Consider the following 26105-nt stretch of genomic DNA (forward strand, 5'->3'; position numbering starts at 1 on the left):
CAGGAATAACAAGTGTTGACGAGGATGCAGAGGAAAGAGTACATGTGTACACTATTCATGGGAATGGGAGTCAGTTCAGCTTCTATGGAAATAAATATGGAGATTCCTCAAAACAGTGAAAGATAGATATACCATGTGATTGGCAACCCCACTTCTGGGCATAAACAAAAAGGAAATGAAAAACACAATATTGAAGAGATATATGCATTCCCATGTATTTTGTAACATTATTCTCAACAGTTCAGATACGGAAACAACCTACATGCCCATCAACAAATGAATGGATAAAAATGATGTGGTATATGTACATGTGCAATGGAATATTACTCAGACATGAAAAGAAGTATATCCTGCCACTTGCAACCACATGGATGGATCTTGAGGACATTAGGCTAAGTGAGATAAGCCAGACAGAAAAAGACAAATATTGTATGATATCACTTATACATGGAATCTAAAAAAAGCCAAACTCATAAAAACAGTACAATGTTGGTTACTAAGGGATAATGGGTGGGAGGTTAGAACAGATCCTTTTTAAGTGTACAAACTTGCAATGCGTAGCATATAAGTCCTAGAGATCAAATACATTGTATAGTGAATATAGGCAACAACATTCTATTACAGTCAAACATGCAATAGACTAGAATTTAATAATCCACTAAATCCATTAAAAATGATAATCATGTAACATGATAGAGGTGCTCATTATCACAGCAGCAATCATATTATATACAATGTATCAAATTAACATGTATACCTTAAATTTACGCAGTATTGTATATCAAATATATGTCAATTTTTTAAAAATTGGCATTTCAGAAATTAGAATCCAGGTATGCTTAAACTTCTCTTTCATTGTCTCTTAGGGTTAAGGTAAAGAGACAGTCCGGGCTACCAATTTTGACTCAGTATCTTCTATCAGGTATTTTCCTAAAAGGTTTCTGCATGTTATGCATTGTGAAGGATTAAATACAATAAATTTGTCTACATCTTCTACCCATGGAGGAGAACTTGGTTTGGTGCAGTCACTGATGGGGTAAGGGCATTGTACTGGATATTCACCTCACAGTAGAAAATCAAGTCACATGTGGACACTATAGAGAATATGAGCAATAAAGTCAACATGATCCTGGTTTGATGTTATTGACCCCTGCAATCAGTACTACAGAATAACAGTATGTAGTATTGAGGACTCTGGATTGAAATGGTACCTATATTCCCAGTTTTCAGGCCAGGATTCCTTTTTCGTACTACCATTTCTAATGGCTTTGACAGGCAGGACAGATTACAGACAAAGAGAATAATTTTGAATGGAATAATCAATATTAAAAGGAATGGGAACATATCTAGTGATCAAAGAGACCGTTGGATAGAAAATAATTATTTCAGGCAAAGCCATTTTCAGACTAGCCACAAATAATTTACTCAAGCAGTTCTCGAGATCAGATTTTTTCAAATGTTACGGTTCCTAATAAGCCATGGGTTACAGGAACTTCAGTCAGAGGGCATGGTGGGTAGAAGACATTTCTCCTGATGCTCAATTTCTGGGTGTCCAAGACAGCATTTACTCAAATGCTAGTGACGAATGTGCATTCCTTGGGAACATTTGGCCATAGTGTGGCCGAGTGCCTCCAAGCGTATTTGAATTGATGATCAGGAAGGAAAGTCCATGAAACACTGAAAGAGTAGGCTAGTTGGGCATATTGTTTATTCCTTTATTCCTTACCTCCAAGGTACCCTCTGTGCTTACCCATCTGGTAAGTTTTGAAGTAAATCATTATGGAAACAGAGGTAATATTTATCAACATCTTGGGCCTGAGGACCCTAGGCACCCATTCAGACTCTGCCCCAAATCCCACCTCCGCTACTCTTCAGGATAACTTAATCATCTATGGCCACTGGCCTTATCCTCGGTTGGGAGTGAGGACAAAATTGCCCCTGTTGAGAACTGTTATGGAGACAGTGGTTTGGGGTATATGAATTAGGAAGCAAGTTTGAAGGTTTATCACAACAGTCTGAAAAATTCTCATTCGTATCCCAGAACTTATGACTCTATTTCAAATGGCTTGCCAGAACCTGAGTTCTCACCTCTGTTCTCTATGGTTGGAGAAGAAATTCAGCCTCATCAGGAGAGCTCCTTTCCTGACTTGAGGATAGTCTGTTGATTCTAGACCCAGGTGTTTTTCATCTGGATTTGGTGGCTGCCTGTGTCTCTACGTCTATCCATAAGAGATGGGCTTGTAGACATATCAAGTGGACACAGGCCTGAACCAGGGATGCATCTGAGCCAGATAAGGTGATTTTTCATTTGGGTCACAGCTATTAGCAGACAGGGGAGAGGTTTTAAGGACTCCCTCTATGCCTGAGGACTTGGAGTATTCTGGCTAGGGAAGGGGAGGCAGATCGCTATTTGCCATAGGATTCATAATAACGTGGGTGATATTAAGACATCAAGTTCCAGGAAAGGAAAGGGCAAGTGAAGTAATGGAAAGTGTGTGAAGAGCCTGCTTTCTAGCCGACCAGTGTAGGAGCCACTCCTAGCCAGGTGTGGACAGTTGCCCTGAAATTGCACCTAGTTTGCAAGGACCAGGTGAAAGGTATAATAGAATCCCTGAGAGTAGGCCTAATAGACATTGCCCTCTGCTGGACAGATCAGGGGAAACAGAGCTGGACTCTCACTTCTGACGTCCCTAACTTTTTTTCTGTCCTAGATAGGGTTTTAGAACCAAAGAGCTCAGCATGCAGAGCAGAAGTGTGTTCATGAATGACCTGGAAGAAAGCCCTAATGTTTTCTGGGGCAAAAGCAACCTGTCCATAGTTGTTGAGCTGCACTCCCCAGGCCAGCAAGCCTTATAGATTCTCAGCCTTGAGACCGAAGAAAGAGCCAGAGACAGTGACAGAGACATCAGTGGCTTATTGGACAGGGGACCTTACACATCCAAAGCTGAATGGCCCTAGAGCAATACTCCACCATGGATAGCAGATGGCAGGCAGGACATGGCAGCAATCTTGGAGAGTTGAGGGAGAATGAGGCTACCATTTATAGGGTGAACTCACATCAGGTTGGCTCATCAGTTACCAGGGAAACTAATGGCTGGAGCAGGGGCAGGCATGTGGGCAGTTACCAATTAAGCCATGTAATTAAGAGGATTGGTTAGTTATGAGAGGGGAAGCAGGGTCTGGTGGAGCAGGGGATGTAGAGAGAGCAAGAGAACAGCCATCTTGCGGGGGGAGGAGGCTGACCATACACTTCACCTTGGCATATCCTGCACAGCCCTTACCATCTTTGTCCACCCTCTTCCACAGTATCCCTAGAGTCAGGTATAGTAGAGGTGCACTGCAACCAAATAGAGCAAATGCAATACAGACAACAGCAGCTAAAGGGTTATCAAGAGTCCAGCAGGTGGACAAACTGGAGTAGGTGCTTATCATGTCAATTTTGAATGGAGTTCCAGAGAAGGACGACAGTGGCATCTCTCGGTTGACCCAGCTATCAAACTCACTTCACAATGAGGCCACCATTGTTGCCCAGTCTGAGACTAGATTCCCATCACTCAGATTAGAGATGAAATTTAAGATGTTTAGCAGGCGTAATATACAGACGATCATGACCATGAAGCAAAATACAAGCATGATCATCATTCTGAGATCATACCACCCTGCCTATTGTTCAACCTGGCCTGCAGTAGTACCATCCCACCTGCCCACCCACAGCCTGTGCTGAATATTGGAGGAGCAGTATAACAACAGACCACTGGGTTAATATAATGGTGCCTTTCTCCAGTAGGGAACCTGGATTAATTACTTTAGTAGTCCTAGGTTGGGTAGAAGACAGGTGAAATCTTTCAAGTCCCTTTCTAGTCCTAATCCACACGGGGGTGGCAAATCCATACCACTGAGGATTTATCTGCCAGTTCCAGGGCCATTTATAATAATATGTCCCCCCGAGGGTAGATCCTGTGACAAGGGCAAAAGTGAGTTATTGTCCTGACCATTAGTTGGCACTTGTCCTTGAGTGGTCAACAGTTGAACTCAGATGGTGTTGACTAGTTGTCTCTGGGTTAACATGGTGTAGGCCCTGGGCTGATTGCTCTTGGCATGTTCAGTTTGTAGGCTTGATTTGCTTCCTGGTCCACCCATTGAAAAAGTAGGCTTCCAGCCTCTGTTATTTAAGGAGTTCATTCATCCTTCAATTCGCCCGGCAGCACCAGGATTGTAGGGCAGGTGGAAATGTCAGGGAATGGCATTTTTATTGGCCCATTCCAAAACTTCCTGGCCAGTAAAGTGGGCTTTTTAGGGTTTCTTGATGACTCTGGTAGGCCTTTTATAATGCCGTCCACCTGCTGAAACACTTTGTAGACTACATACAGCTGTTGTTCTAGCACACACTATTGCTTGTTGCTCTGCCCCCTTCTGCAGATGGGACCCAAGGATACTCTTATTTTGCCATTGCCACAGGCCACAACCAAACCCTTTTGGGAAACTGGCCATGTCCAATCCATAAGCCTATCTCTGAGATAATATCCCTAACGTCTATGTCTCCAATTATTTAGGGGTGTTGGGTCAGGGGTATGCTTGTATTTTGTGGCTAATCTAGGTCCTTGAGTTTTTGTCTGGATTCACCAGCCATCCCCATGCCATCAGACAAACCACAAGCACAAGGCTGCTACTTTTAAGCTGGAAAGAGACTCTGTGGCTAACAATGTCAATATAATGGAAGAGAAAGACATCTCTCATGGTGGTCAGATGCCACAGGACCCCACATGGCAGTGGACGACCACTTCAGGATTACCCCCCTAACTTTCCATACCTTTTCCTTATTTCTTGACATCTCGGCACTCACAGGAGTTTCCTTGGCCTCTTGGCTGGCTCCTCAATTGTTGGGCTGCCCACCCACTGCAGGCCTGCAAGCCTTGTAGTTGCCCAACCTTGAGATGGAAGAAAGAGCCCAGACACACTGACAGAGCCATCAGTGGCTTATTGGACAGGGGATCTTACATCTCCAAAGCAGAAGGGTCCTAGAGCAACACCCCCACTGTGTATGGCAGGACAGTCAGCAAACTTCATTGCTGGTGGGAGGAGGCTATCATTTATGGGGGAACTGACGTCAAGTTGGCTCACCAGTTGCCAAGGAAACCAGCAGCTGGAGCAGGGGAAAGCATGTGGGTACTTACCAATTAAGATCTATAATTAAAAGGATTGGATAGTCACATGAGTGAAGTAGGGTCTGGCCGAGCTGGTGATGTACAGAGAGCAAGAGAACAGCCGTCTTGGATGACCTGACTATACCTATGTCCACTGAGCTGGGAGTTTCCACAGTAATGTGGGCAATCAGCTGGTAAAATACCAGAGGCTACAGCTTAGCTCTGACAAAGGTGCAGCTAATGAAATCCACCAGGGGTTTCTGATATTGCTGGGCTGCAGTGCAGCAGTGGTGACTAGCTCCCAAAGAAAGCATGTAGTTATCCTGACCTCATCTTGGGAAGAGAGGGTGAGCCAGTGATCCTCTGCATGAAAGCCATTGTGATCACCATTTAAAATCTGATTCTCAGAGTTCCCTGGTGGCCTTGCGGTTAAAGATTTGGCATTGTGACCACTGTGGCTCAGGTTCAGTGCCTGGCCCAGGAAATTTCACAAGCTGTGGGTGCAGCCCAAAATATAAAATCAGATCAAATCTGATTCTTCTCACTTGTGTAACTGAGAAAAGCAAAGGTTTTCACTGGAACATGAGTGTCTGGGTTGGATCATAAGTAGACCTGGACCTTGGTGGAATGTGGAGTTAGATAAAGAAACTCCATATTCTTTGCTATAATGGGGTCCAAGGGCATTGTGAGGGATGAATCTGACACCCTAGGAGTTAGCAGTTAACAGAAGTCAGCTTGCAGGAAGAAACAAAGTATAGGACTCCTTTAATAAGGGTCATCCTAAATAAGAATTTTGTCTAGCCACCAGGATAAGACTTGACAATTAGGATTTGTGGGGAGAGGAGAACAAGGGTTCAGTTCAGCCTCCATGCTGACTTAGATCTCCAGGGGCACAAGAACATCCTAGAATAGAGGGGGCTGTGTTAGTGATGAAAGGGCTCAAACATTAGGGGCCCAGGTGCTCTGCTATGGGATCCTGCTTCAAAAAATTGCAACATGGGAAACAGAAGACCTTTTCTTATCAACTGAGGAAAACTGGCTTTATAGGTTCCACAGTATACAAGGTGATGGCATCAAAAGCTAGGAGCAAGTCAGCACCTCCAAGGGGGTGCCCATAGGAAAGGACTGGAAACATGCGGCTGCTGGTGTATAGACCTAGGCAAAGGGTGGATGGAAGAGATAAAGTCACAAGGATCTAAAAGCAAGCAGAGCTGACAGCCACAGCAGTAGGGTGGGGAAATGCCCTACAGTCACTAGAAGTTAGAGTTACCCTGGGGATGGTTACGACAGTGTATCAGCAGCTCAGGGGTCCAAACTGGCCACTAGAGCAATGTAATGGGCAAACACAAGCTAAAGAGATGGAGAGATTTGGGCAAGGAAGGCCATCCCACAAAAGGCAAGTGGCAGGGGGCACTCTTAGATCCAGAGCAGAGAGCAAAAGAGTGACCCCTGCTAGGTGGTAGCTCCTCCAACCGCTGCCCCCACCCCAGGCTGCTACCTAGCACTTCCTCTACAAGGCTACTCCCACTCAGGTATACAAGGAGCTCCCAGCTCTTTCCTAATATCTAGGCAGTAATGTTGAGGTGAAGGGGGAAGAGAAGTGGGCACAGTAGGTGCTGGCTCTTGGATTCTGCAGATGCAGGTTGCTTTTGCAATAGTTGTAGGTCACTGTGCAACTGGCTGGTCTTCTCTGGACCTTGAATTCCTGGACATCTGTAAAATACAGACACTGTTGCTGCCACTTAACTCCAAGGGTTGCAATGAGATGCAGATGAGAGCGTGGACTGAGGTGCTCTATAAACTCTAAGGTGATGGGTGTGTAGTGTTATGAACATCAGTGGCAGGTGTCCAGAATGCAGGTGATCGAGTGAGTCAACAAGGAAGAAAATTGCTCTATCTACTTCTTGAAGAGGGTTCTCAGGAAACTGGGGCTGGGAGGCCCAGGTTACAGGGCAGTCATAAATAGCCAGTGCCTGCCCAGAAAACTTTAGTTTGCCTGGAGATTCTGGAGCTCTAGAGGACGCAACTGTGAGTGTTTCTGGTCTTGCATCTCCTTTTGTTCTCCTGATGTCCAGTGAGTAGCTCCCTGCCTCTATGGGTGGCTTATCCTACCAGTGTTGAGGAAGGCAGGGTCTGTGGAGCTGTTCAGGCCTAGGAGGGTGGGTGTTGGAGGTGGGGGGCACAGTGGGGTAATAAGGAGCACTCTTCTTCCCCACACTCTGCTCTCTTAACTCAGGGGGAGATTTGTTTCCTGGTCTGGGACAGGGTAGGTGAATTGGGTATGATACCCAACCAGACCTCAAATGCCATTGTTGGAAGCCCCCGTGGAAAATGCAGTTCATTTTCCTCTTGGCTCCTCTCCATCCCTGATTTCTTCAGAGAGAGTAGTAGCCGAGAAACAGACCAGGTGTCCCTCTGTCAGTTCTAAGTCCATCCCGGTATCTAATGACCGTGAGGCATGGATAAACATTGCTTCTCTCAGCCTCAATCTTAAAAAGCTTTCTGGACTAGGTCACTGATTTTTCGACCAATTTTCAGAGGGGTCATTGGTTTTTTTCCCCAATAAAATCTTAACCTGAAAGTTTGGTATAAACAGAACATCATGTATATTGAAGGGGCTATGGATCTTCCCATTCTCTCTGTTGTCCCAGGTAAGATGCCTCATCTGAATTTTTGGTCTGAAAACCTGTAAGTTTTCTCTCTCCAAGGCCCTTCCTGCTACAGTGGGTGATGATACGTTCCCTCCCATCTTGAGCCATTGGGCAGAATACCTTTTGCTTTTCGGGCCCCAGTGTTGAGGTCAGAGGTCAAATGTCCTGGTGCTGGCCTGGGTCCTTTGGTACCATGACTGAGCTCTGCCACAAGTACAATGAGGCAACTGCAGCTGGCCTGAGAACCCATCTGGGTATTTGTAGAGACTCCCAGGATCCCTGAGGAAGTGGTGGATTCAAAAGTGAAGACAGGAGCTCCTGCTGTGGTATGGGATCAGCGGCGCGTCTGGTGAGCACTGAGACCCAGGTTTGAGCCCCAGCCCAGCACCGTGTGTTAAGGATCTGGTGCTGCCACATTTACAGCTTATGTCTCAACTGCAGCTGGGTCTGAATCCTGGCCTGGGAATTCCATATGCCACAGGGCAGCCAAAAGAAGTGAAAGACAGAGTTCCCATTGTTTCTCCCCAGGTTAAGAACCTGACATAGTATCCATGAAGATGTGGGTTTGATCCCTGGCCTTACTCAGTGGATTAAGGATCCAGACTTGCAGCTTGATCTGGCGCTGCTGTGGTTGTGGTGCAGGCCTGCAGCTACAACTCCGATTCAACCCCTAGCCCAGGAACTTCCATATGCTGCAGGTGCCCCCCTCCCAAAAAAAAGAAATTAAATTTAAAAAGCCATAGAGGGGAGTTCTCGTCATGGCTCAGGGGTTAACGAATCCGACTAGGAACCATGAGGTTGCAAGTTCGATCCCTGGCCTTGCTCAGTGGGTTGAGGATTTGGTGTTGCTATGAGCTGTGGTGTAGGTTGCAGACATGGCTCAGATCCCGAGTTGCTGTGGCTCTGGTGTAGGCCGGCGGCTACAGCTCTGATTAGACCCCTAGCCTGGGAACCTCCATGTGCTGTGGGAGCAGCCCTAGAAAAAGGCAAAAAAGACCAAAAACAAACAAACAAACAAACAAAAAAACAAACAAAAAACCCGATAGAGGCTAGTGCACAATAGGGCTCATCCACAGCAATGAATTGGCAGTTCAGGGAAGGAGCACTTCTCTGGCCAAGAAGCCCTTCCCCTCCCACCACCTCAGCCAGCCTGGTGACTCTCCTCCCCTTGGCAGGTCCCTCGCGGGCTTTGTTACCAGCTTCCAACTCCTATGAGCCTTTTCTGCTCATAACTTTACCGTTTCTCTCCAAGAGAGGAAGGAAGCTCCGTAGTGGGAGTGACCCCTGTCCTGAACACCCCCCTAATCTCACTTAGTTCCTAAGTTCCTTTCAGATGGTAACCAGATACCTTGTGGGACATCTGCTCTTTTTTGCCCTTCAGAATTAGCCTTCCTCTGACTGGGCCCATCTCTTGTGTCCCCTTCCTCCACAAGGGGCCCCTGTTCCAAGTTCTCTCAGGAGGTCTGAGCAGGGCTCTAGGTGTCCCACGGTCTCTCCAGCCACTAATTTAGTGTCTCTGAGAACTTTCGCCTGGGTTCTCTCTGGGACTTTCCTCATGGAGAGTGTCTAGCCCAGAAATGGCAAGTCTCCTGACAAACATGAAGCCATCTGGTGCCCAGGACATATTTCACCAAGCATGCAGGTCTCTGGCTGCTTTTCAGACAGCAGCGCAGACGACCAGGACTAGTCCATCCAAGGCAGCAAGAGAGAGGAAATGATTCTGCCTTGTTGGAGCTGAGCCAATCACCTTGATGGATCGGAAAGGGAGAGAAAGTCTGGAGAGGGGAAAGGTGCTGCCTAAGGGCCCTTGGTGAGTCCTTCCTGAGGTGACAAATGGCCTCAGTGAGGAATTCTACTTTCTAGCCATGGTGCCCTTGGCAGTGCCCAAGGGGAGTCACAAAAAGGGGTGATACAGAGTATTTGAGAATAGGTGGCTGCTGTTGGCAGCCCATGTCAGAGATCCAGCTGGTTAACTCATGCCTTCCCGGGCCAGAACTTATTGCCACCTTGTCCCTAAACTGCCTCCAGAGCGCTGCTGCTCTTGGTCCCAGAGATGGGGAGAAGAGCTGGGGGAGGGGCTTCTCCTGACCTCCAGGAGCTGGACCACACCCTCATCTGTGTGCTAGGACCAAGAGCACCTCCTCTTTCTTTCTGTTCACCTGCCTAGGACATGCTTCTCCTCCCTCTCTCCGTGCTGATCCTGCTCACACAGCCCCCGAGGTCACTGGGAGCAGAAATGAAGACCTATTCCCAGAGAGCAGTGGCCAACGCCTGCGCCCTGGTCATGTGTAGCCCCATGGAGAATGGCCTGCCTGGTCGTGATGGTCGGGATGGGAGAGAGGGCCCTCGGGGCGAGAAGGGGGATCCAGGTACAGCTGGGCCCACGGGCTTGTCTTGGTGGAGAGGGGTGGGCGCTGGAATTGTAACCAACCCAGAAACTGAGAATTCTGCTGTGGAAACTTTGGAGATGGTCTTCTTCCCAAGGAGGTGGGTTTCTCCCAGATATTCAGCCCACCCAAAACATGGCTTGGCTGGTTGGCTTGGCAAAGACAGGCTGCCCCGAGCCCCCAAGTGCCTCCCCCCATCACCACCTGCCCTGATTCCTCCTCTAGGGTCTTCTGACTCCACCCACTCCAAGAATGAGCAAACAGTAAGTAAATGACTGGTATTTGGGCACCTCTAGAACCTGCTCCATCACTTAACCATTGTTCATTCTGAGTAAATGGTGCCTCTGCAGAGTGTTAAATATTTTAAATATTTAGTTAAATCTATCCCATGAAGGGTGGGAAGGGATGAGGGTCTGTGGTCCCATACTCAGGCCTGATCAAAAGGATTTTCCCTAAATACATTAAGGAGAGAAGGAAGAGGAGCTCACATGCCTTTGTCCAGCCCTGTGCTTGGATGTTCACTTGAGTAGTTACCAAAAGTCTACAAGGGATGTATTAACCTTGTCTGATAGTTAAGAAAATTATGACAGAGAGATGCTAAATGACACCCAGTCTGGGGAATTTCCATTGTGGCTCAGCGGTAACAAACCTAACTATTATCCATGAGGACGCAGGTTCCATCCCTGGTTTCGCTCAGTGGGTCGGGGATCCAGCATTGTCAGGAGCTGTGGTATAAGTCACAGACGTGCCTTGGATCTGGTGTTGCTGTAGCTCTGATTCAACACCTAGCCTGGGAAATTCCATATGCCGCAAGTGTGTCCCTAAAAAGAAAAAAAAAATGACAGCCAATCTGGAAGGTGAAATGGACTTGGGCTTCTGCATCAGATGCATCTGTGCTTGACTGCTAGCTCCATCTCCACAGTAGGGACCTCCCCCTCCCCAGACACCCCACCCCGGGACAAGCCCCTCAGTGCCTTTGAGTCTCAGTCTGCTCATCTGTAGATGGGTATAATATCACCACACAGTAACAAGTAATTGAGCCAAGGCTTCATTTTTTGTTGAGTCTTCAGAATAAAGTTGCATCTCCTTGCTGTATCAATTAGGTGAATTCTCCTGAGGTTTCCAAAGGCACTGATTATTAAGGGAATCATTAGAGAAATACTGCACCACAGGGGAGAATCTGGGTCTTATATTGTTAAGAAGTAAGAATTCAATGAACCACCCAAAAGGACGAAGGGACCATGATGGCACTGGGCTAGGGCTATGGAGGGATCAGTTGTGGTCTTTATATTCTGGAGTTTGCATTTTGGTTGAGAAGGAAGGAAACAACATTTACGTGGGAAAGAATAGGTAACATTCCCCAGGCTTTGCAGGGTAAGGGACAAACAAGTATCTGTCTGTCCTTTATAGACAGAAAGTGGTTCCCAAAGTGAAGGGACTGGGGTTAGGGGAAGGCTGCCTGGAAGTGAACTCAGGAGAGGGGTGGTATTCAAGGCACCAGCTCTCTTAGAGAATCCCAGCTTTCTCTAGCTTCCAGCAGAGGGGCCCTGGGTTGAAGCCTTTCCTACAGTGGCCCTCTGAGCAGCATGATGTGTGGCTGAGAGCCCCCTTTCTAGTGCATTCCAAGCTTGGCCTCGGGTTGGTGCTTGGAGAGCAAACACTGCAATGCTTTGCTCCACTCTGGCTCCTCAATTCCAGGCACTTTAGTCACTCAACCATTCTGGGGCTGAGAATTTCCTGGAGACCTTGGAGCATCCTCAGAATCCTGAACCAAGTAGGTCTGGGTGGGGCCAAAGTCTGCACTTGGGACAACCTCCCCGGCAGATTCTGATGCACATGGTCCCAAGAACTTGCTATAAAGGACAAGGTGGGGCTGAGAGGAGAGACCCTCGAGCAGAGGTGGAGGATGGAGCTGGGCCACGGTGGCATATCATGCTAGGCCGATAAGACCCTACCCCTGCTGGGGAGGCTATATTTCAGGGAAGGGGGGTCCCTCCAGGGGCATGCATCTCCTTTAGAATAAAACCTCACCCCTGGGCCGTCCCCTAGGTCACTCTCCACCCTGCTGACCTCTGTGGCCTCACTTTCTTCTCCTCCTCCCAGGCTCCCTGGGCTCTGACCTCACTGGCTCCTAGCTGGTCTCTAAGCACCCTCAGCCCCCTGCCTCCCAGGACCCTGTCCTTGCTCTTTCCACACACATCCCCCTGGTTCACTCTTCTTTCCTTCATGGCTTTACTCACAGAGCCCTTCTCTGGTGTTTTTTTGTTTGTTTTGCTTTCTAGGGCTGAACCCACAGCATATGGAAGTTCCCAGGCTAGGGGTCAAATTGGAGCTATAGCTGCTGGCCACACACAGCCATAGCAACTCAGAATCCAAGCCGCATCTGTGACCCACACCACAGCTCAAGGCAACGCCAGATCCTTAACCCACTGAGCGAGGTCAGGGATTGAACCCTCGTCCTCATGGATGCTAGTTGGGTTTGTAACCCACTGAGCCACAACCAGAACTCCCACAGAGTCCTTCTCTGACCATCCTTAGAAGACATCCCGCCAGTACTCTCGATGCTTTGTTTTTCCTCTGTGGCACTTATTCTGATCTAAAAAAACACCATATATTGTACATTTTGATTTTGATTATCTATTTCTATACAGTTGAGGTTAAGCTCCCTGAGGAAGGGATTTGATTTTTTTGGTCTGTTTCTTTCAATACTACATACCAGCATTTAGTACAGGGCCTTGTACCTAGTAGCAGCTCAGTGAATACCTGTGGGATGAATGAATGCCAGGAGAGGAGGAATTGTAGGGCACTTAAGCCTGGCCACATTGCTGGCCCATAAAGCTTCACTTTGGGTAGCAGGAAGACATGGGCTGAGGCATTTGGGGGATGCTGGGATGCAAAATGAGTGCTTTGGGGGCATGGTGTTTGTGCTGAAAAGGTTGGCCCCTCCTCCACCTCAGTGTTCTCATGGCTTCCATGGTTTGTGCACCAAGGATGGGCACCCTCTCAGGCTCTCTCTCTCTCTTTTTTTTTTTTTGGTCTTTTTGCCTTTTCTAGGGCCACACCCATGGAATATGGAGATTGCCAGGCTAGGGGTCTAATCAGAGCTGTAGCTTCCAGCCTACACCACAGCTACAGCAACATGGGATCTGAGCCTCGTCTGCGACCTACACCACAGCTCATGGCAACTCCGGATACTTAACCCACTGAGAGAGGCCAGGGATCGAACCTGCAACCTCATGGTTCCCATTTGGATTTGTTAACCACTGAGCCACAACAGGAACTCCTCAGGCTCTCTTCTAAGGAATGTTTTTTTCCCTTGGCCCATCTCCCTGCTGTCATTCCAGATGGGGGACGCTCAAGAGATGCTCAACCTGGGGCCAGAGCGTCCCTAGCTGAGCATGGTGCACTCTAGGATCTGGGATATGGGGCCCATCCTCCATGCTTCCTTTTCATTCCTAGTGAGGATTGTAAGTAAAAGCAGGACCCAATGCCCTGCATAAAGCCTTGCAGCCACCCATCAAATGTACCCAGCCCCCACCCCCAGCATATTCTTGCTCCAGGCAGGCCTGGCTCCTCCTTCTCTGAGGGAGCAGTTTCCAAATCTGAAACATCACCTTCTCTCCAAGACTCTCTCAATCCTCTTCACCCTTGAAGAACCCTTTCCTCCAGGTACGTGTGTGCTAGGGTCGGTGGTGCTATGATGGGCGAGGATTATCTTCCTCCCTGTTACCCATGCCTCACAGTTTCAGCTTTGATTACAAATCCCCTGCAGACCAGGGTCTGGTGCTAACATTTACATCTTGCCCCGGGCTAAGTATGTTCCACACAGAGTTTCTTTGTGAACAAATACATGAAATAATGAGGAAAGAAACAAAGAAGTAAATGAACCAGTTAGCAGGACCTGACAGATGTCATTTCTTTTCTTGTCTTTTGGCACATGAATGCTTTTTTCACAATAGCCAAAAGATAGAAACAACCCAAATGTCCATCAGCTGGTGGCTGGATAAGCAAAATGGGTTGGAGCCACACAATAGACCATTGCTCAGCCACTCAAAGGAGTGAAATACTGAGATGTGCTACAAGTTGGATGAGTCTCAAGAACGTCATTCTGAGTTGAAAAACCAGATGCGAAAGGTCATATATTATATGAATTTATATAAAATATCTAGAATAGGGGGAGGAGAGAAAAATTAGGAGTTTGGGGTTAATATATACACATCGCTGTATATAAAATAGGTTAAATATAAGGACCTACTATATAGCACAGGGAAGTTTTTTTTGTTTGTTTGTTTGTTTTTGCTTTTTAGGGCCACACTTGTGGCATATGGAAGTTGCCAGGACAGGGGTGGAATCTGAGCTGCAGCCGCTGGCACATCTACAACCACAGCAACTCAGGATCTGAGCCACGTCTGCGACCTACACACAGCTCAGGGCAACACTGGATCCTTAATCCACTGAGTGAGGCCAGGGATTGAACCCACATCCTCATAGACACTAGTCGAGTTTGTAACCCACTGAGGCACAACTCCTATACTCAATATCTTGTAATAACCTATAATGGAAAAGAATCTGATAAAGAATACATATATATGAATATATGTGTAACAATCACTTTGCTATACATTTGCAACCAACACAACATTGTAAATTAACTGTACTTGAATAAAAAATACATCCAGAAGTTCCCATTGTGACGTAGCAGAACCGACTAGTAACCATGAAGGTGTGGGTTCCACCCCGGGCCTCACTCACTGGGTTAAGGATCCAGCATTGCCATGAGCTGTGGTGTAAGTTGCAGATGCAGCTCAGATCCTGCATTGCTGTGGCTGTGGTGTAGGCTGGCAGGTGCAGCTCCAATTTGACCCCTAGCCTGGGAACTTCCATACACTGTGGGTGCAGCCCTAAAAAGACAAAAGACCAAAAAATAAAAGAAAATAAAAAATACATCCAGAATAGGTTAGAGACAGAAAGCCAGGCCTAGGAGGTGGCAGGGAGGAAGTGATAAATGGGTATGTGGTTTTCTTTTGAGTTGATGAGATATTTTTGAAATAAATAGAGGTGGTAGTTGAATGTCATGAATGTGCTAATGCCACCGAATTGCCTACTTTAAAAGATTAATTTTTTTGTTACATGAATTTCAGCTCAATAAAAGAAAGAATAACCAATCATAGAACTGTGTGTAAAATTCTTAAAACTGAGGAGTTTCTGCTGTGGTCCAGTGGGTTAATGATCCATTTGGCTTGTCTCCATGGAGATCCCAGCCCTAAGCCATGGTTAAGTATCCTGCGTTACCACAGTTGTGGTGTAGGTTGCAGCTGAGTCTAGGATTCGATCCTGGGCCTAGGAACTTCCATATGCTGCGAGTGTGGCCAAAAAAGAAAAGGAAGAAGAAGAAAATAAAAATTACCATAACTGTTCCACTTAGAAAAGCAACTGTTAACACTTTTGCATACACTGTTCTTGTGGCTTTTCTGACGTGTATTACATGTGCACACCCTACACATGAATGCACATATCTATGAAACAGAATCATATTGAATGTCATATTTATGACATGCTTTTATCACTTGATGTAGTAGATAATAATTTGGTCTATTTTCTGTAGCTTTAAGAGCATAGTATATAGCTTTTTCTTTTCTTCTTATTAAAATATAATTGATATATATTAGTTTCAAGTCTACACTGTAATGATTTTATATTTTTATATATTGTGAAATGATCATCACAATAATCTTGTCAACCTCCATCAACACCCAGTTACAATCTGTGTGTGTCTGACAAGAAATTTTAAGATCTACTCACTGAGTAACTTTCAAGCATGTAACAGCATTTATAGTAACCTTGCTATAAATTATATTCCCAGGACTTATTTATTTTATAAGTGGAAGTCTGTACTTTTTTTTACCACCTTTACCCATTCTGCCCACTCCCCAACTCTACCTCTAGCAACCGCCAATCTGTTCTCTATATCTATGAGTACATTCGTTTTGTTTTCTTAGTTTCCACATACAAGTGAGCTCATATGCTGTCTTTTTCTGACTTATTTTACTTGGCATGAGACCCTCAAAGTCCACCTATGCTGTTGCAAATGGCAAGATTTCATTTTTTCTTATGGCTGGATAATATCCCATTGAATATACACCCTGCATTTTCTCCATCCACTCATCCATCAACAGATACGTAGGCTCTTAGTTGCCTCCATGTCTTGGCTACCATAAACAATGCTGTAATGAACATGGGGGCGCATATATCTTTTCAAGTTAATGTTTTCATTTTCGTCGATGAAATGCCCAGAAGTAAAACTGCTGGATCATAGGGTAGTTCCATTTAAAAATTTTTTTTGAGGGACCTCCATACTGTTTTCCTAGTGGCTGTACCAATTTACGTTCCCACTAACAATGCATGAGGTTTCCCTTTTCTCCACAACCTTACCAACACTTATTTGTTGTCTTGTTTTTAAAGCCATTCTGACTGGTATGAGGTGGTATCTCATTGTGGTTTTGATTTGCATATTCCTGATGATTAGTATCAAGTGTCATTTCTGATATAAACTTTGGTTCTGGGAAGGGGAGGGCAAGGAGTCCATGATCAAAGGTAAATGCCAACAGACTGCTTGCCCTGCACACTGTAGCCATGGGGCAGGGGAAGGTGCATTGCATGGAAAGTCAGACAGGTCTTGCTTTGAATCTGCCTTCAACCCTGGCAAGTCTCTTTCTTCACCTCTAAAGGGAGGATGTGGCCCTTCATTCTTAGGTCACCACTGGACTAAGTGTAAAGAAGGAGTGTTTATACCCTGTAAAACCCTGAAAGAATACCAGGGGCCTGACCCTGCAGGCAGCTGGCTCTTTTGGGCCCGGGGCTAGGATTTTGCCCATTTCTTCTGCTGCTACAGGTTTGCCAGGAGCTGTAGGGCGAGCGGGGATGCCTGGACTGGCTGGCCCAGTTGGGCCCAAAGGGGACAACGGCTCTACTGGAGAACCCGGAGCAAAGGGAGACATTGGACCATGCGGTGAGCAGCTGGGCTTGGAATGCAGATGTCTGCAAGTGGTGTGCTGCCACTAGGACATGCCAGTAGGCAGGCACAGACTTCATCCCAGGAAGAAGAAAGGTCATTCTCAAGATGGCACTGGGTTATTTCAGGGAAGACTAGAACGACTGTTGGCCATCATCTTTAGAAGCTGCCTCTCTGATTTCTGGTATTGCCCTCATTGTTCATGCACTCCCACTTCCAAGGAAGTTTAGTGTCACTGAGGGGGCTGGTCCTCTTCCCCAGGGCCTCCAGGACCTCCAGGTATACCTGGTCCAGCCGGAAAAGAAGGTCCCTCAGGGCAGCAGGGGAACATAGGACCTCCAGGCACACCAGGCCCCAAAGGAGAGACTGGGCCCAAAGGTAGGTGGTTGGTATGCGGTGGGTCTGGGAGGGAGGAAGGGGGGATGACAGTGGCAGTGAGTGATGGTACCTAAAGTATACACAAAGTGCCTGGAAAAGCCCAGACCATCCATATCAGGCAGGCCTGGTCGGGGCCTCTCCCCCCACATTTCCCCTCACCCTCCCCAGAGGAGGCCGGGCAGTAAGGAGCACAGTCTCCCAGTTTGCTCTCTCACCTCGGAGCTGTGGGCAAAAAGTCTGGTAATGGTGTGTGATGAAGGCACTCTTGGCTGTGGTCATCTCAATTTGTTCCTTCCTCAGGAGAAGTGGGTGCCCTGGGCATGCAGGGCTCTACAGGGGCAAGAGGCCCTGCAGGTCTTAAAGGAGAGAGAGGTGCCCCCGGTGAGCGTGGAGCCCCTGGAAGTGCTGGGGCAGCAGGTGAGCAATGGAAGTTGGGGCTGGACTCCTGTTCTCCTATGCCCACCATGGCCAGCCATCTGGTCAGGATTAGCTTTCCTGGGGGGGCAGCAGGTGCGGGGCACTGGGAACTATCTGTCTCTAGGGAGGGCAGCGTGGGCAGCAGGGACGGTCTACACTCCAGGGAAGGTTGGTTGTTGGGTGACAGGGACAGTTGGTGTCCAGGATGAAAGGCTGGGTTCTGGGAACAGAGGGACCTATGTCTATGGGGAGGGTGTACTGCTGCGCAGTAAGACAGTCCAGATACTGGGAGGGTGAAAATGCTGGAAAGTGTGTACAGAACTCACCCAACTCTTCTTCTTTGACCCCAGGGCCTGCTGGAGCCACGGGCCCTCAGGGCCCTTCAGGTGCCAGGGGTCCCCCAGGACTGAAAGGGGACAGAGGTCCTCCCGGAGAAAGAGGAGCAAAGGGAGAGAGTGGACTCCCAGGTAAGGCAGTGTCCCCTAGCTCTGGGAGCCCCTACTAGGGCGCAGGTGGGGAGGGAAGGCTGGGGGAGGCCCTTTTCCACTCAGCCCCTCTTCTCAGATGTTCCCACTAGTTACAGGAAGTGGGTAAGAAGCAGGAAAGGCTGACCAAATGGAAGGTAACGTGGGCCCTGGTCCTAGCCTCTGCTACTCGCTGGAGGGCAACCTTAGCAGGTTTTCCATCTAATTTTTGGGAAAAACATACCTCCCTTCCCAATGCATCAGATCGCTTTGAACTTCAAATAACCCAGTGGATGGGAAGGACTTAAGCTACATGTACTCCTCTCCTCACAAAAAGGAAGTGCTCTCAGATGGCTAGAATTTGAAATTAAAATGCCATGTGGTTCAGGGTCAGTGAGGTGCAGGTACCTACTCAGGAGACCTTTTGTTCACAGGAGAACCACAGAAAATCCCATGGGCAGCAGGAGCCAGCTGTATCAGCAGATGCAGGCTTCCTGGGGTCCATCCCAGTCCTTTTCCCCCACCCCCAACATGTGCTTGCAACTGGGCACCCTTCCCTTGAGGCCAGGCTCTGAGCAGATCCCAGGCTGTGTTGGACTAGTCTTCACTTGCCTCTTTCACCTGCAGGCATCACTGCTCTGAGGCAACAGGTGGAGACCTTACAGGGGCAGGTACAACGCCTCCAGAAGGCCTTCTCTCAGTATAAGAAAGGTGAGTTCCTGGACCTGAACCTGGGCCAGGCACCAAGGGTAGGCCTCAGACTGGGTAAGGTCTTGACTTAGAGTTGGCTGGGCTTGGGTCTAAAATTGGACTTAGCTGGGACCATTGGACTGAAACTGGGGCAGGGAGCGGGGTGAGGATAGAGCTGGGACGGAGCAGTGCAGCCATGTACTGCAGGAGCTGCAAATAGATACAAGGGACAGGAGGAGGATATAGTCCTTACCACCAGTTTGGCAGACTTTTGCCCCTGGGCAGGTCCCAATGATAGACAAGGGATACCCAACCCAGGATGCATTCCTTCCCACTGTGGGGCCAGGTGTGCAAGTGCCCAGAGATGCAGCTGCACCCCCAAGGCAGCAGAGAATCCAGGCACTGTCCAGAGAGCAGGGGCTGGGATGCTGCCTATGGTGTTCAAGGCTGGTGGGGGTCTGACCTTGGTGTATGGCTACTGAGTATCTTACTCTAAAGATGCTCCTGGGTCTGGCAGGGCCAGTGCTGGACCCTCCCTGCACATCCCTAGGTGCTCAAAGCAGAGATTTTTCCCTAATATGGGACTCCTAAGGAAGCAGAGGCCTCTAAGAGCACACACCTGAGTGCCCTGTGCCTCTGGGACTCTCCACCTCAGTCCCCAACTGCCCCTCCTACCTCTCTGCTCTCACCAACATCAGTTGAGTCCATGTCATTCATCAAAACTCATTGATCCAAAAGAAGAGTTTTCTGAAGGAATAAGCATAAAGGGGCCTGATGGGTGAGTCCTAAGGACGCAAGCCAACTAAATACCTAGGTAGTAAGGATGAGCTCCCAGCTTTTGGCATGTCTGCCTTCATCCTCAGACATCTCTGCATATGTCTTCACTCACTCATATGTACACTAATGAAAACAAAAGAGAACGTGGGAAATATACCTGCCACAGGTGTGTGTAAACACCAACCCTTACTCCACATCATCCACATGCATGAGCACACACACACATATGCGACACAAATATTCACACTCATGCACCTTCAGATGGATGTATGGATATGTCGAAGCATACACATGTGTGCCTAGCCAGACATGTCCCAATCATGGCATATGAACTTGCACTGACCTGGTCCAGAGCTGCTCTGGGTGCCATCCTGACTCCATGGCGATTCTGGGCCCTGAGTCTTCGTTGAAGCTACTCAGAGGAGAGGGGCAGTGGGTCAGGGTGCAGCCTGGACTCCTAACCAGTCCCTGAGACCTCTTGGGGCCATGATAATTTCCATGCATGGGCCTAGAAGTCAAAGGGATGGGGATGGGATGGAATAAAAAGAAATAATTGACTCGTTGCACAGGTGTGTGTAGCATACCCCTACTTTGGAAATAGGGACTGGGAAACCCTGAAAAGGGAAGTGGCTTTCCCTTGCCCACCCGGACCCTCATTGCCAAATGGGAGCTGAACACATGGCCTTCTGACTCACAAACAGGGCTCTCTCCAGTGCTGATCCCACCCCTGCGCCCACTCACAAACATACTTCTCAGATGACTTCATCCCTTGCCCAGCATCCAGGGAGGCTGACTGGCTGGGGCATCACCCACGTCAAGAGGCCAGCACTGGGCTGCATGCAATGTAGGGATGAGTACGCTGCTGTCCTCAGATGTTCCACCCTCTCCTCTTCCTTCATCCTTTCAAGCAGCAGAGACACCCCTCTCCCCCGCCTCTGACAACCCTATGACCCCAGCCAGGCTTGGAGGTGGGGGGCCCTGCAGGCTGTTTTCTTCACTCTCAAGAACTGCCCCAGGCTGCACGGTGTCATTTCTCTGGCCAAAGTCATTCCAACCCTACGTAATGATTGAAAAAGCACTTCTGGCCCGTGTATGACATGGGATGAAATGGAAAGTGCACGTCTCAGCTTAGATGTCACAACAAACAAGGTTTGATCCTAACTCTATATTTGACAGCTGTGTGACTTTGGGCCTCTTATATAACTTCCCTCAGTTCCAGGGAACTGTAACTGGAGACCGGGGCACCCCTCGCAGGGCACACCACCGATCCAGGGCTGCTCTGGAACCTGCTGATACCCTGGGTGGGAGGCTGGGGGCTCCGGTTGGGGCACAAAGTTCTAGGTCCTGCCACAACCCCACCCTGACTCTCCCCTTCTCCTAGTGGAGCTCTTCCCCAATGGCCGAGGTGTCGGGGAGAAGATCTTCAAGACGGGAGGCTTTGAAAAGACTTTTCAGGATGCTCAGCAGGTATGCACACAGGCCGGGGGACAGATGGCCTCCCCACGCTCTGAGACTGAGAACGAGGCCTTGAGCCAGCTGGTCACAGCTCAGAATAAGGCTGCTTTCCTGAGCATGACTGACATCAAGACGGAGGGCAATTTCACCTACCCCACGGGGGAGCCCCTGGTCTATGCCAACTGGGCCCCTGGGGAGCCCAACAACAATGGTGGCAGCAGCGGAGCAGAGAACTGTGTGGAGATCTTTCCCAATGGCAAGTGGAATGACAAGGCCTGCGGAGAACTGCGCCTCGTGATCTGCGAGTTCTGAGCCCCTGGGGAGGGAGGGGCGGTGTCCAGAGCTGTGTGCTACCAACGTCCCAATAAATAGGTGACCTTCTGCTGGCCAGGGCTTCTCCACAGAGCCGTGGGACGAGGCCAGAAGGTAGGGAGCCTATGGAACGCCTCCCTCAGAATAAAGTACGAAACTGGCCTCACACTGGGAAGACCTGTCAGAGGAAGGAGGGGCCAGCCCGCTTTCCTAGGTGCGAGGGATAAAATGAGACCTCCCTGTTGTAAAATCCAGGGTCTCTGCCTCAGCCCTCCATTGCCTCCAGCTATCGGCCACAGTCAACCCAGGGGATCACGCCCTCCTCCTTCCCTTTTCCTCTTTGTGGTTTCTAGGACGACCATTCTCACTTGCTATCTTTTATCCTCCTGGCTGCTCCGCATCAGTTGCCTTTGCAGGCCTCTTCTCCTCTTCTGGACCACACCATGGAGGACCGCTGGAACTTCAACTCCGGTTCCCTTCTCTCCTTATACTCCATGCTTGAGCTCATTCTGTACGATGACTTTACTTTTTTTTATTTTTTATTTTTTTTTTGTCTTTTTGTCTTTTTTAGGGCTGCACCCAAGGCATATAGAGGTTCCCAGGCCAGGAGTCTAATCGGAGCTACAGCTGCTGGCCTAGGTCACAGCCACAGCAACACCAGGTTCAAGCCCGCATCTGTGACCTACACCACAGCTCACAGCAATGCTGGATCCTTAACCCACTGAGCGAGGCCAGGGATGGAACCCACAACCTCATGGTTCCTAGTCAGATTTGTTTCTGCCGCGCCACCACGGGAACTCCTGTACAATGACTTTAAATTCCTTCTACTGATGGCTTCCCAGGTGGATCCCTGTTCAGAACCTCTCCCTGAGTCCCAGATTCCTCTAGCCAATGCAAGCTGGAGCCCCGGGGCTGGGAGGTCTCAGTGGCTGCCTCTTGCTTCAAGCCCTGAGCCTTGGAGGCTGCACAGTAAGGAGGCATAACCTAGCAGGGAGGCACCTGCCTCTCCAGCCAGACTACATGACTACATGGCCTCACACCCCTGCATCCTTAACTACTCAGGATCCCCCTCTATCCATGTTAGCGTGACCACCCTTGGCTCATGCGAGAGCATACCATCTGCATAATCCTAACCCCATCTGTATAATCCTAATCCTGAAATCTCAGGCCCAGAGGATGTGCAGCCATGTTCCAACTCATCCCCAAACCTCCTCCTGCCTGGCGGTTACAGGGATGTTCTTCCCTGCTGCCTTGGAGATAATCTAGTCTAATCTTCCTCCTCGTTTTATGGACATAGACACCAAGACAGTGAGGGAGGGGACTTACACAGGTAGTATCAGTGCCACAGCTCACTTGTGAAAAAGGCCATCTGATCCCCAAGCTTGTACTTCTGGCTTGCACATTTTTAGGCTGAAGGTCTCTATGTATTAGAGTTCCCTGGTGGCTCAGTGGGTTAAGGATCCAGCATTGTCACTGCGGTGGCTCAGGTAAGTGCTGTGCCTGGATTGGATCCCTGGCCTAGGAACCTCCATGTGCCTTGGGGGCAGCCAAATAAAAACAACAATGAGATCTCTGCATAGTTGACTTTATTGACACACTACAGCAAAAAAAGGTTTCAATGGCACATGTGCTAAAGAAATTGGAATGATGTCGCAGGCTCATGGAGGGGGCAATGGATATCCCTCCCCTAGTCAGGAAACCACTCTTTCCTTTGTTCCCAGGGATCAGGAGGACTGGCCTCTCTGGCCCTTTCTGAATGGGACCTCCAAGCCCTACCCCCTTCCCAACACTCTTGTAGCACTTCACTTATAGGACAGCATGTCTGAAAACAAAAGCCACACCTCTCAGAAGCATGCAGTTAAGCGCCCTTCTAAGATTTTTCTCCTGCTACTGAAAAAAAAAAAAAAATCAAAACCCAATTCCTGGCATCTTCTGAAACATAAGCAGTTATACAATGATGAGCAAACAACTCTCCAGTACAAATGCCTTGCTTGGGTACACTTATCAAGGGAGTTTAGAAAGGTCTGTTTTTATTGCAAATAGGAAAAAACAACTGGATCCAGGTAAGCTTTTTTTTTTTTTTTTCTCTGAGAAGAGAGAATTTTGAATAATTCAAGAAGGACTGGTGAGGGGGTGGAGGGTGGTGCATAGGCAATGTCATGCCAACTCTCTGGCTTCTGCCTCTCTCTCTTCTCACTTCTTTCCCTCCTTTACATGCCAACCTCCTCTGCCTCCAGCTCTCTCAACTGCCCAACATAGTGAATCGTGTGTCCCAAAGATCAGGAACTCTTGCCTGGTATCAATTCAAAACTCTGTGGAAATGCACCTGCTCGCCTCAGGTATATCTCTGGTACAATCAACTAATCCTGGCAGAGAGGGGACCACAAGGTACAGTATGGCCACTGGGATCCATGTGAGGTCATGGTGGTCTGGGCAAATGCTCTATAAGTGATCACTATGCATCCCAGTATGTAAAACAAGTCTATTTCTTGATAAGAGGGAAAGAGTGGCAGAACTATGGATTCCATGGGAAGGGAAAAAAAATCTATGATGTTGAAGGCTAGGAATGCTGAGACCCTCAAAACCTAGGAAGAATCTTCAGGTCAACCTAAACCATGGGCCATGGGGGTCTGGTTTGCGTTCCAACACAGAGAGCAAGTAAGAAGGGTTATTTAAGCTCTGCAGGCAATCTGATTAAAGCAGCGGATTGAGGAAAGTATTTCAGAAAATGCAGGTCCTTACCAATTTTTGAGCACAGAGGTCTTTCCTAGGCCAACACTCATAGGCAAAGGTCAACATAGATTTTAAACAGCATCAGCCCCACCCCAGCCATAGTAGCCATGGTCCCTGGTTTAGTACCCTAGGTGTCGAGTGAAGCCAGAGCTATATAACTCTCACATTCTCAAGAGATGTTGGCATCTCTTGGTGACATCATGGGAACACTCTGAATCCTTCCATGAATGGAAGGGGGACAACCATAGCAGTTTCATAGGGAAGCCCCTTGTTTTATAGTATATTCTCAAGTCGCCTCCTGATTCTCAACCCTTCTGTCACCACATCAGCCCACATCCCATACTGAACATCCTGTGGGAAGCCCTCTAATGTTTACTTTTCTAGGATCCTGTCTTTGTTCTGAATTTCCTTCATATAAAACATTGATATTTGAGTCACTTACGTTCAGAGCATCCTCAATCATTCTTACCTTCCAGATGTCCTTAATGCAAATTTAATGGTGTGCTGGACCTTTTCTGGTTACCTGCATTCTGTATAGCAGAGCAAAGAAACAAGGTACCTGCCAGGAGAAATAAAACATTAATTTATATGCCAAATATTTATTTAAGCACTGGATACACAGATGACAACAGTGGTCATGCCCCCATAACATGTTACAGCCCTGTACTTCCTTAACGTCAGAAATGAGCTGCAGAATTGTGTATCAGCAGTGGGCAGTGGAGGTATCCAAGGGGTAGACTGGGAATGAGTGGATGGATTATAAAACCTTTTAACCAGGAGAATAGAGGGGAGCCATCCGCTTGTGCAAGCACCAAAAGACTCAGAGGACAAGACACTTACTAGTGTTCAACCTAATTGCCTCTGTATAGCTGATAACTAGTATCTTTCAGTAGATTTTATTGCTTTTCACTAATGGTTCACTAAGAGAGGCCTGTGACCTTCAGGGCTCTGTATAGCTGATAACTGGTACCTTTCGGTAGATTTTATTGCTTTTCACTACAGTTTCACTAAGGTGTTACTGTTGCTTCTGGGTAGAAGCAGATGAGAGCCAATGTAATTTTCTAAAACACACTCTTTTCTATTGCCATGGTGAGCACAGGAGCATCGGTGGTTATAAGGTTGGATGATCTGAGATTTTGGAAATTTGAGCAAATGCATAGGAAACAACTGCCCTTGGGGATCACCTACTTTCACTTGGATTTCCAGTGAGATTTGGGGGTTGTTCCTACAGCATATGTAGCCCATCCTTACTGGATACATTTTGAATATTCACATCTTTGACCTCCATTGACTTAAGCAATGTAGTCTCTCTCAGACTGCCTGGCTGAAACAACATTGAGCCACAGAGGGACTCAAGAGGACCCTGCCTGAGCAGAGTGGCACTTTTTATATTTATTTAGTAAGGAGACAGAATGAATAAAGGGAATAAGTGGAAGAGTTGAGTGAATAGAAGCCATAATTCCTACTTGTAAGTCTGTTTGTAGACTTGAAGTAAGTGGTTTCAAGATGCTCCCAGGCTCTTTGATATGAAGAAATCGCACTGTGTCCTCATGGCCAGCCTTTCTGCCCATTTATTAGTTCCCTGAAAACTTCATTTCAGGTCTAAGTGGCTGGGGCCAGGCCAGAGCAGAAAGGTCAGATGACAACTCAGGCCAAGCAAATGCATTCTGTGACTAGAGGATTGG

The 26105-nt window shown here is 48.0% G+C and overlaps 1 protein-coding gene across 3 annotated transcripts; it reads left to right on the forward strand.

Annotated features, from left to right (window-relative positions):
• The first annotated feature begins 7130 nt into the window (after positions 1-7130).
• SFTPD (surfactant protein D) lies at positions 7131-24861 on the forward strand. Of its 3 annotated transcripts, XM_005671145.4 has the most exons (9): positions 7154-7172; positions 8060-8144; positions 9963-10164; positions 17075-17191; positions 17456-17572; positions 17873-17989; positions 18340-18456; positions 19081-19164; positions 21302-24861. In XM_005671145.4, the coding sequence occupies exons 2-9, from the start codon at positions 8124-8126 to the stop codon at positions 21685-21687; spliced, it is 1161 nt and encodes a 386-aa protein (XP_005671202.1). In that variant the 5' UTR covers positions 7154-7172; positions 8060-8123; the 3' UTR covers positions 21688-24861.
• Positions 24862-26105: the final 1244 nt, after the last annotated feature.

The sequence above is a fragment of the Sus scrofa genome, chromosome 14, assembly GCF_054392235.1.
Source record: "Sus scrofa isolate SSC_HxYL_T2T_F1_AM1 chromosome 14, Sscrofa_HxYL_maternal_Yorkshire_Landrace_v2.0, whole genome shotgun sequence".
Lineage (NCBI taxonomy): Eukaryota > Metazoa > Chordata > Mammalia > Artiodactyla > Suidae > Sus > Sus scrofa.